The 12,436-nt window shown below is 36.6% G+C and overlaps 1 protein-coding gene across 4 annotated transcripts in view; it reads right to left on the bottom strand.

Moving 5' to 3' along the window:
- GLYATL3 (glycine-N-acyltransferase like 3) overlaps positions 1-12,436 on the bottom strand; it is a 16,542-nt gene continuing 4,106 nt past the window's right edge. For 2 of the 4 annotated variants that reach the window (XM_072832724.1, XM_072832725.1), the window contains 4 exons: positions 8,607-8,714; positions 7,561-7,687; positions 3,327-3,453; positions 1-1,582 (listed from right to left, as the gene is read on the bottom strand). In XM_072832724.1, the coding sequence (XP_072688825.1) occupies positions 1,168-1,582; positions 3,327-3,453; positions 7,561-7,687; positions 8,607-8,714 (777 nt within the window). In that variant the 3' untranslated portion in view covers positions 1-1,167. Of the gene's footprint in view, positions 1,583-3,326; positions 3,454-7,560; positions 7,688-8,606; positions 8,715-9,034; positions 9,588-12,436 lie in introns of those variants that run through there. The other 2 variants (XM_072832726.1, XM_072832727.1) reach the window with 2 other exon arrangements.

The raw sequence follows: 12,436 nt of genomic DNA on the forward strand, positions 1-12,436 counted from the left end.
GTATTTATTTAATTATTTAAGCATTTAAATTTACAAAAATGATAGATGATTTAGCGAAAAAAAATAGATTGAAATAAAAATGACAGCATTCTGGCTTGACATCTAACAGCAATTATCTATATTGTCTTAAAAAATCATTTATTTTCCCTGATCCTTAAATTTTTCATATACAAAGAATTAGTTTATTATGTTATCAAAATTCTATGTTTATAATATGCATATATAAAATACAAAAGGAATGTATTTATATTTGTGTATCTATGAAAGCACATTTATATGTGCATCTGCATACCACACATTCACACGTATATAATTTCTTATGAAAAAGCAGATTATAAACAAGGAACTGGAATAGGTGATAGGTAAGGTCCAGTCCTATGCTGATATCATCTGTTTCTAGCATTTAAAATGCCCATATCTTCATTCCTCCATTCAAGACCACCGAGCAGTGGGAATTATATAAAAATGCAAATTCTCAGACCCTAAGACTTACTGAATCAGGGATTGTGGGGAAGAGGCTCCACCACTGTGTTGCAGATCTGCCCTTCAGGTGGTTTAGAAGTACCCTAAAATGTGAGAACCACTGCATTTGAACATTCCCAGAAAAGAACTATAGGCTAGAGTTGTAAGCAGAAATGGAAAACCAATAATTAAAGGGGAAAAAAGGAGGATTATTCTACAGAGCACCTGGATCAAAAGCGGTAGGAAGAGTTTAGAGAGACATAGCAACAGGAGGTACAGGGGAGTGTATGTATGGTAGTGGGGAGCAGCTGTGGTTGTGAAAATTCAGAGCTAAGCCCAAGCAGCAATAATAAAGCAGTAGCCACATGCTTCTTTTAAATCACTGTTTTCAGGCTTTCATTTCTATAACTTTGCTGAGAACTGCTGGATTTAGAACCTTTTTCTTGCGGTGGATCCCAAAGGAAGATAATTATCTTCTTCTCAGCCACTGATATCTCTGACCTCTAGTTATTTACCATAGAAACCTGACACAGAGAGAGTGAAGGCTTCTCAGGCTGATCCTGCATGTCTTTTCCAGGCTGCTTTCAACAACCTGAGATTCTTCTGACTCCAGTTTGAATATTCTCCTCGTTGCCAGTTAAGGAGTATATGTATCATCAGGGAAAGGAAGAAAATGCCTGAAGTTTCAATAGGCTAGAGCTAAACTTAGCCAGAGAAAGCTGCAGGGGTAAGAATAAGCCTGTGAAAACGACAGGGCAAGAACTCAGCATGGACACTCTTCAGGAGGCTTATGGATGCCATGTTGTCATCCAGGACATTGCCCTGAGAGGGGAATCCCCGGCTTTGCAACTTCCTGGCCAGCGTGAGGGCCACCAGCCGGCTATAACCTTTCCTGCGATACTCTGGCAGGGTATAGCTATGGCACATAGTGGCAAACTGGTCTGTGAGAGACCAAGAGACTGGGTTTCCCTTGACATCACGGACACATACACTGGGGAAGCAAGAGATGAGGTTTTTGATGTACTGGAGACACTGTTCATTGCCTCCTCGTGACCAAGTCCTGTTGAGTAGATCAGCATCAGTAACGCTCAGGTATGTTAGCCGTGGGGGAGAACTCATTCTAGAAGAAAACAACATGAGAAGAAATGTAAACTTGGGATCATCTGACTACAAACAGCTGCTTGTCTTTTTATACTGATTCAAACTGAGAAACAATCCCAGAGATGTACTTAGCAAATACCAAAATTTTTTCAATGGATTAGAATCTATCACTTCCCACTTATGAACATCTCTCAGGGTTTCATTTCTGATAGGACAAAATACTCATTATATGGGATTTAAATCTTTCCTTCTAATTTTACCCCCATTTCTTATTGCCTTCATATAGATTAGGGTATTTCATTTTTCTGTAAAACAGTTCTCAGACTTGTTAAGTCTAAGTCTGTTGACACCCTCTCTAAAGCCTTGGGTAAGTCCAGATTCTTCGGTCACTAATCTTCTCCTTGGTTTAAAAAAAAAAAAAAAAAGTATTAGAATAGAACTTCTATTTGTATGCATCCATGGTCAGAAAAGAAATACAAATTGCTTAACATTTCTAGGCATATAGAGATGCTCAAGTAATACTAATCTTTCTAGGCCTTCCCCTAAAGGTCTGGAAACAGGTCTAAAAGCTCATAGTATTGAGATAAAGACAAAGATAGGAATTGCTGCAATTTCTAAGACCTGAGATGGATTACTTAAAAACCTATGGTACTGGTTTTGCTTCAGAATTTGCTTTTATTCTTGAAATGATCCATGTCATAAGACCATCTCCCATGACTTCTAATGCCATTTGTGCTACGGTCTTTATATAGTAACAGTTTGTGTTTTCTTTTCTTAAGATTTTATTTATTTATTCATGAGAGACACACACACAGAGGCAGAGACATAGGCAGAAGGGAGACGCAGGCTCCCTGCAGGAAGCCCAATGTGGGACTTGATTCCAGGACTCTGGGACACACCCTGAACCGAAGGCTGATGCTCAACCACTGAGCCACCCAGGTCCCCCTGTGTTTTCTTTTTGTAAGTGGTTCAGCAGTGTTAGCTCACATTCTAGGCATACTATGGGCTCTGGCATTGGACCAATAATCTAATCACTAAGCAGGGGTAAACAATAAATAAATATAAGCAATTACTGGCTTAGAAGAAGTTTTAATTTAATTTTTGAAAATGAACTTAAAACAAAGGCTGAGACTGAGGCAAAGAAGCCTCAGGTAGAAATGTCACTGCAAATAAGAATATTGCTAAGGAGTAGTTATATCAGTGACTATGACCTTGTACCTGAAGGACAGGGTATCCAAAATAAAGAGTATACAAATTTGGGAAATGACTGTTCAAAAAGGGAATTATACCATAGTTTATGGGGTTATGAAAAGAGTTCGAGAGGTAATATATTTAAAGCATTCAGTGCTTGGCATAGAATAGACCCATATAAGTCAGTTACTTATCCTTATCCCTGAACCATGAAAAAAACAATACACACTTTGGGCTCAGACAACAGAGGTTATTTGGAATTATTTGGAGGAGGAGCATACCAAGCAATAATTTTTCTGTGTATATAGTGAAAATATAGGACTCCTGGATTCATTCATTACGCACAAAGATGCTGATTTGATTATTTCAAGAACTTATGAGCAGCTAAGCACAGCAGAAAAAAACAGACACACAGACCCAGAGACATATAGACACACAGACATATCTAGACTGTGTGTCCCTACTCCAGGGTACCCAAATATTCCTTAATAATGCTAAGTATTTCAGGTACTGCTATTTGTACTTCTATATAGTTAAGTCCCATCCCACACGTAGAAACTTGATCTACATACAGAGAACTGGTGTCCGGCAGAGTTGAATGAGGAGAAAAATGAACAGCTTTGAAGGAAGTAAGCTTTACACCTAACTGCTTTGAGTTGGCAACAGCTTTGGAAACATCACATAATTCACTCTGCAGCCCTGTACATGGAAAGATATAATGAAAAATATACTTTATTTGAAAACACAAAAAAGGAAGTTCATTGCAGTATTTTTATGCTAAGTATCATCAATACCACCAGTTTGCCACCTTGTATTATCCTAACCATTACATATTTATATATAAATTATTACAGCTACTCTCTGCCTGATTTTCAAACAGTGTGTGGGGTTTTCAAATCCCCATCATGTTGTTTCACATAATCGTGATCTTCCATGAACCTTTCTGATGGGAATATCCCTTAGGAATTTGGAATTGCTTGTGGGATTTTCTTGATTTTTCTGACTTCTCAGACTGATCTTAAACTCCTAAAGGTAAGAGAACTTTTATAACTCTAAAAGTCTATAATCTACTGTATAGCTAGAAGCATAAAATAACTCAGATTTATTTGGCATGGCATTCTGACTTAGAGTCTTCCAGCCTCTTGCCTAGATGTCCATTACAGAAATATCAAGGTATAAATTTAGTTGGTGAGATTTATCCTAAACTTAACTCACTTGGATCCTACTCGTTTATCATAGCTATACTATGTTATGTATAAATTTTCATTCAGTACTTGCATGTAAAGCACTATGCTGGGCATCACAGTGAAACACAAGAATTATAGTCTCTGTTCTGATAGAACTCACTGCTTGGCATGTTATCTTCTGTTTACTTAGAACTGCCTTGCTCTGCTTCTCCAAAATCTTATCAGCTCTATCTTTTCCATTCTGGGTCCTGATTAATTTTATCCTCTGGAAATTGACTTTCCAACTTCCATCCATATCTAAAGGCTTTTTTCCTCCTTCCAGTAAGTCACTTCCTCTTGAAGAATACAGGACTACATGAATAGGAAGACATGTTGAACACAATCTGATATTTAAACTTTGGTTCCTCCCTCAGGGAGTTAAATCTACAAAGAGATAAGTAGGTATTCAAGTTATTGCTATTAAAAATTATAGATGCTGTGGCTAGAATTCCATATTATAACCTGGAATTACATTGAAGTAATTCAAGAGACTATGAGAAAACATAGTTCATCCTAACCAAGGGTATGGATAGTAGTTCAAATAAAATTTCTTTTTTCTAAATTAGACTGAAATAATTTTTTCTCAAAGTCAGACTAACATTTCTTTTTTTTTTTTAAAGATTTTATTATTTATTCATGAGAATACACAGAGAGGAGACAAAGAGAGAGGTAGAGGCACAGGCAGAGGGAGAAGCAGGCTCCATGCAGGGAGCCCGACGTGGGACTCGATCCCGGGACTCCAGGGTCACGCCCTGGGATGAAGGCAGGCGCTAAACCGCTGAGCCACCCGGGCTGCCCAGACTAACATTTCTTTAATAAAACTTTTTAAAATTATAAGATGTAGCAGAGAAAACTGCATAAGACAAATGCATAACTTAATTATTATATATTTTAACTACTACTAAGGCCACAAAATAAAAGTTCATTAATCATCTTTTTTTAAACTTTTATTTAAATTAAATTACTTAACATAAAGTGTATTATTAGCTTCAGAGGTAGAGTTCAGTGATTCAACAGTCTTATATAACACACGTGCTCATGACATTACGTGCTCTTATTAATGTACTAACCATGTTCTACTTATCATTCTCCCAATCACAATTCTCTCACTGTCCTCTAAATAATGTCCTTGTTTTAAGTTTTATTTTGCAAGTGTGAGTCCATAAGCACTATTATTAGATTTTGTCCACTTTTTGTCTGGTAAATCTTTTCATCTACAGGTTTTCTTTCAATATCTGTATCTTCTCCCAACCTCTCTTTAAAAATCCTTTCAATTTATTTGTTGAAGAATCCAGTTTGTTGGGTAGAATTTCCATAGTTTGGATTTTGTTGATTATCTCTCCATGGTGTTGCTGACCATGTCCTTCTGTCCTTTGTGTAGATTACCATTTTAACAAATTATTTTCTCCTTGCTCACAGAAGGAACTTGCACTGACTGTCCTGTCTTTGTCTACCCTACCTCCTCAGACAGGAAAGACTTACTAATTGGAAAAGACAGAACTCAGGCCATTTATTGAATCATAGTTTATTGGACCATAGTACCAGCAAGCAGGCTTCTGAAACTTTTAGTTTAGTGCTCATGTAAATGAGCTCTCTTATGTCCATGCAACTACTAGTGAACAAAAGAGCCTGGCCTATCTGGGTAACTGTATACTTTTTCATTACCTATTCTCCCATGGCCAACACAAAGAGTTTGACTCCTAGTAGTCAGTGGATTAACCCTGATTTAATATTGTTTATGGGTGGCTCTTGGATTAAAAATGACAAAGGCATTCCTGTGCAGAGGGTGCTGTTACTCTGAACACCGGGCACTGAAGTTGCTCCATTGCCTATTTTTTTTTTTTTTTTTTTTAAGATTTTACTTACTTTTTCATGAGAGTCACACAGAGAAAAGCAGAGACATAGACAGAGGGAGAAGCAGGCTCCCTGGAGCTTGATGCGGGACTCGATCCCAGGGCTCCAGGATCATGACCTGAGCCAAAGGCAGATGCTCAACCACTGAGCCACCCACATGCCCCTCCATTGCCTAATTTTTAATCAGCCCAACCAATAGCTCTGTGGCAGCAAGATAAAAGATTGGCCATTTCTATGGCGGTAGTAGGTCTTTGGAGTTGTTCATGATTTGGGTATGTTTTGGAAACAGCACTCTTTAGGTGTCTGGTTAAAAATAGTGAAGATACTGATGATTTCTTTGAAGCTACTCAGTATTTCAAGGAAACTGTAGTTCTTACCATAGAAGCCCATAGCCAAGAGGCCACATCAGCGGCCAAAGGTAATGCCCTACACTGATTACATGCTAAATGAGAGGCCTTTAACACTCCAGCTATTTTAGGTGCTATTAACTTACATCTGTCCCCACTAAACTTCAGGAAGGATGACTGTGTCAATTTAAATGATGATACCTGACTCATGACTAGCAGCTCAGCCTGCTGGGGGAAAAAATACTGGCAATTATAGAGATGTTCTCTTCCTAATGATGGCTGCAGGTGATTTGAGGAGAGTGGGCCTATAGCACCACCATCTATCCGATTACTGCCATGATTTTTCACACCAAGTAAAAGATATACTCATTTCCACACTAAAGTAATAATGGTGAAAACATTTTCCTAGTTTGGCTAAATGAGTGGTAGAACCATGTCTCATGTCTAACCAGTGTAACTGAGGTAAATATGTAAGAGTGAGAGATAGTTTAGAACTTCTATTATAACACCTTTTTGAGCATTTCCAAATGGATGTGATAAAACACCCCAAATCTTTAGGTTATGAATATGCATTGGTCATTATTTGCAGGTAGGTAGGAACTTTCTCCTTGTGAGAGGGCCTCAGTTGTTTGCTGCTGAAAAAAATTATCAGACTTTGTATTTCTAGCACGAGAAATCCTCCCTTGCTATCAAATGATCAAGGAATTCACTTTCAATGGAAAAGTTAAAAACAGTAACTTCATTGACTGTATCACCTCCCAATTGTTATGAAAAGTTGAAAAAGTGATACACTGAAGCTGAAATTGTCCATGCACACTATCAGAAACTCTAAATCTAATTCGGACTTGGGCAAAATTCTTCCACTAGCATTGACAACCATGCAATTATCTCCTTGGATCTCAAATATACTCTTATCTTACTAAATCATGTCAGATATCATATGCAAATCAGTTAATTATCTCTTTCCAGAATCACCTGCTTCAGAAAGAAGAAAAGACCTACCTATTGGCTTATAGTTAAGTTAGAGTCACTTTAAAAGATTGTGACAGGAAATGATTAAGAGTAATAAAGAAACACATGCTGTGATACTTAGTGATATCCATATTACAGTAACAGTGGGGGGAAATATCACTTGAAAGCAGCCCCATTTAAACGTCTTCTACTTACCCGAAAGGCCAAGCCTCATTAGGAGTAAAACAAGTGTTCTTACAAAACATAATATGTAAATTTTAAGTACATAAAATGTATATATATGAATTTGTCCACTTATGTGGACATTATCATATATATTATCATATATGTGAAATATATCTATCTGGCATGTATGACAAAAATGAGAAAAAAACAAAGACTGCCTAATATCTTGCACTTGATGTCACCTTGTATTTGAAAAACTTGATCCCAGTTGATAACATCACGTTCTTCCAATAGCTGTTGGTAAGCCCTGACATCCTTGTAGAACACAGCATAGGCATTAGTATAATGGTCCAGGTTGTCTGTCTCAGCCTGGGACAGAAGACATAATCATAAAAACATACATATATTCTCCATGTAACTCAAATCCCAGATAGATTAGATACCATTGACTACATATGTCTAGATAATTCCTGTTACCAAAATTAGCCATCTATTAACAATGGCTAGATGGGGATGTGACTAATATACTATAGTGAGGGAAAGAACAGAAATTTTGGAACTTTTGCTTGATTATATTTCTGGTATTTGGGAAATTTTAAGATATCTATTTCATATTTTTCTGGTATTTTATTTATTTATAAAAATGAAAAGTATATGACTTAATGGAGACACCTTAAATATAACTCTCAGAACTTTCCTATGTGGTCAGTGTAGCACATTTGATCATGTGAGCTTCCCCTTGTCCTCAAAGAATGGGGTAGATGTCATCCTTTTCAATCTTCTTATGTATTTACCCACATGACCAAAGTCATTGGTCCTCAGCCATCATCAAACCAGAGGAAAAATGAGTATGCAGAAGTATATATGCTTCATTCTTCTAGAAATTGTGAAACATTGAAGAAACACTATTGAACACGTTTTTCATATGCCTGATACTCCAAAGACAATCAAATTAGAAACTAATGGTGAAGGGCACCTGGGTGGCTTAGTGGTTAAGCATGTTTTTGTCTCAGATCATGATCTCAGGGTCCTGAAATCAAGCCCCACATCAGGCTCCCTACTCAACGAGGAGTCTGCTTCTCCGTCTGCCCCTTCCCACTGCTTGTGAACACGTTCTCTCTCTCAAATAAAGTCTTAAAAAAGAACTAATGGTGAAATATGTAGCTTCTTATGCTAATATATATGGCTGTGATGATTGTAATATTGCCTTTACCTAATCTTTTCTTTTTAGTTGATGCCAACTCCGGTTTTGGGGGTTTGTTTTTGTTTTAGCCTTTTAAACCTGTACCTCTTTCTGTCGCCGGGTGATAACAGCTTTGAAGTCTGGCCATGAATCCACTACCACTTCTTTTTGAAAGGGATTCCCACGATTTATGTTCATCACTGCTCCATAAACCTGAGCCAGAGAACCCAGAGAGACAAGCCAATCACATTACTAATTCTTTCAGTTTCATATTACCGTTTCCACTTCTTCTTCTATGGTATAATTGTGGCCATGAGAGGGGAAATTATATACACCTATATATACACCTATATATACAACATGCACACATACAAACCTTTCTCTTGCTTTTTCATTACTATACATGAAAACTGTAAAAGTCTAGGAAAGCCTAAGAAAACTCTCCCCAAACTTAGGTTTTTACTGTACAGCAGTGAGAGGTACCGAAACAATATGCTGAGTAAATGGCACACAGATCAATAATACATACTTACAGAATGAATCAGAATCTGATATATGGATTTAGGGCTAATAATCATTGAGGGTAATCCCCCTTCCCAAAGAAGCCCCCTGCTTTTCAGATTTCATGGAGCGAGGCTCTATAAGCATTCCCTGAGGGTTGTAATTATGTCTTATTCATTATTACATACATGGAGTCTGACACAGTGGATCAACTGGTTGTTGACTAAACAATTCTGAATGTTAGGATTCTGGGAACACCTGGGTGGCTCAGTGGTTAAGCATCTGCCTTCAGCTCAGGGTGTGATCCCAGGGTCCTTGAGTTGAATCCCGCATGGGACTCCCCTGCAGGGAGCCTATTTCTCCCTCTGCCTGTCTCTGCCTCTCTCTGTGTGTCTCTCATGAATAAATGAAGAAAAATCTTTAAAAAAATAGAATTCTGTTCTGTGGCCTTTCATATTTTTTTTCTCCACTAAGAATCATAGATGCTTGCCCTACAAAACCACTTTCATATGCTATGGGTGCTTACAGAAAAGAGATAATTGTGGTTGTAACAAGGAGAGATGAGCTCCAGGCTAGTGTTCCTAGCAGTATTTTCATAATAAATAGAAAGTGAAAACAGTGTAAGTCTCCATAAGCAGTGGACAAAATGAATACATTGCAGTATATTCATACTATGGATTATAAAACAGAAACTTAATGTTGAGCAAAAGAATGTAGATACAAAAAGATATCCTATGTGCTCCAATTTATATTATATTAAGAAATAGATAAAACCAAATTATGGCTTTAGAAGTCAGGATGGTGGTTACTTTTGGGGAGCAAGGAAAGATAATGTTTGGAAAAGAGCACTGGGGGATGGGATAGGGAGAAACCACGTCTGAAGTAATGCTTTCTTTATTGGATTGCAGGTTGTACAGATATTTACTCTATGAAAATTCAGAGTTACATAATTACGTTGTGTGCACCTTTAGAATGTGTTATACTTCAGTGAAAACTAAATTATAAGGGCATTGGAACCTACATCTTACCTCTTTTATCACATCTTGATTCAAATCACTTACCTCAATACCTAGAACATTATTCAACTCTCTTCTGTCTGGCCCAGTCTGGGACCTCACTCAAATCTTTCATAGAATGTATCTTTTCAAATTTAGTTGGGCTAATACTGAGTGAAAATCTGAGAATCAAATTAACATGGAAGGGTCATGCTTTTTCTCTTTAAATTCTGGGGCTGCCAATCTTAATTATACATAATCATAAGTTTATTAAAATGTTTATTCCCATGAAGAAACCATGTATCTCTTTTCAAAGATGGAGCTTAGTATATGAGTGGAATGTTTAGAAGGTTTAAAAATGTTCTTTCCAATATTCAGATTTTGAAAGAAAAAAAAAACATGACCTGTTTGTAAGAGATTTTCAGCTGACTGAAAGATTTGGCATTAGTTGAGAATAACAAAACAAATGCTTTTGACAGCTATTTATTCAAAAGGTGAGTGCTGTGAGGAGATGGGAAGTAGCTAGGGGAAGTAAGGATGCTTGCTGGAGGAATGAGCAGTTGGAGTTTGTGAAAGAAATTTGGAGAGATATTTAATTACTGAAATACTAACATGAGGTAGGTGGGGGGATGGTGAAATGTGATGGGGGATTAAGGAGTGCACTTGTAATGAGCACCGGGTGTTGTATGGAAGTGTTGAATCACTAAATTGTATATCTGAAACTAATATTACATTGTAAGTTAACTGGAATTTAAAAAATTTAAAAAAGAAAAAAAAAGATTATAAAATACATACCCATAGCCTCAAAAAATGGAGGCAGTGTGACCAACAAAACATTTTATTCTTTATCGTTTTTATTCTCTAAAGGGCATAGTGTAAATAGAAGAGGATTTTGAAAGTATGGTCAGAGAACCCAAGCTATGCATTATACAACAATGCAATAACTGAAGTAAGACAAAGAGACTCAAAGATAAGCTAAGCAGCTATTAAAGAGATTATACAAGTAAGCCATTGATTTGTGCCTAGCCTACACAGCTTATTTATCTCTTATTTCAAATGGTGTTATGAGAAGCAAACCTTTAAAAACAAACAAAAAAAACAAACAAACAACCACGCGGTTTGTAATCTGATAACTTGCATTTAAATCTGAACTCTTGCACTTACATACGGGAAGAGATTTAGTAATATCACCCGTAAAATTATGTTAATACCTGCCTATTTAGAGGTATTAATATTACACAGGGATTAATAGGTTTTATAAAGCTCAACTGAGATAATGTGAAAGATATTTTTAAAAAAATGATACATACTATTTGGATCAACTCAACTAATTTGAATTCAGAGATCCTTAAAAAATAAGACTGGAACAGGTGAGGGTTAATAAGTAATTATTTTATAACATTGCCAGTGACCAACAACAGTTTATTGAGAATTATTATGAGCAAAGCTCCACGGCAAACAGTATGGGAGGTGTCAAAAAAAAAAGTCAATATCTACACCTGGGCATCTGGTAGCTAAGCTGTTATGTGAAAAGTAGTAAATATGAAAACAAAGAAACTGAGATTTAACCAATTCTTTACTTGCTTTTATCTTTTTTGGATTCCAACTTATTCATTTCTAAAATGGGTTAATGGACATCTTACAAAGTTGTTGGAAGGATAAAACAAATTAAAATTATCTGTCTGCTAAATTACTATCCAAATATAATATTTATAATGTAGGTGCCCATCATTTGTCTTGATGATTATATCTTAGAAGGTTACCTGTGAAGGTCACCAAAACCTTTTTAGTTCTTTCTGGCAAAAGAGTGGGCCAAACATTGATTTGCCACAGTGTATGCATTCAAAATGGGAAATTTCCAGTCAGATTGTCCATTTGGTATTCTTTTAGCCATACAATTCCAGATTATCAATCAGTTTTTCTCTAGCACATATAGGTTAAACATGATCCATAAGGCAAGATGATTAGATTTAATCAACCTAGTACAGTATTCTAGATCACTTGTTAACGTTTAGTGTAAACAAGGATTATGCAGGGTGTGTGCCAAAAACACAGGTCTCTGGTCTCTGTCTTTAGCAATTATGATTCATTATATCTCTTCTGGATTAATAGCAGGCCACTCATATTTGCAGTCAAATACTCTTAATACTGAGCTATTTTCGCCCTGCCACTCATATTTAAAAATCACTGTTGTATGGCTATCTCTTTGATCAAGAATCTCAGCCTTCAAAGACAATTTCTTTGCATTCTGCATTTTTTCTCCAAGTGCTTAAAATCTTTTTAATCTCACATTAATTTGTAATCTCTGATCAATGTCCTTTTCCACAGTAGCTCTGAGTTGTCAGCAGGCCCTCATGGACATTGAGCCAACTTCGACAGATAGAGGCTTAATGACCAACAAAACCATTGAAAAAAACTTCAATAATTAAGATGTTGAAA

This window comes from Canis lupus, chromosome 7 (assembly GCF_048164855.1).
Source record: "Canis lupus baileyi chromosome 7, mCanLup2.hap1, whole genome shotgun sequence".
Taxonomy (NCBI): Eukaryota; Metazoa; Chordata; class Mammalia; order Carnivora; family Canidae; genus Canis; species Canis lupus.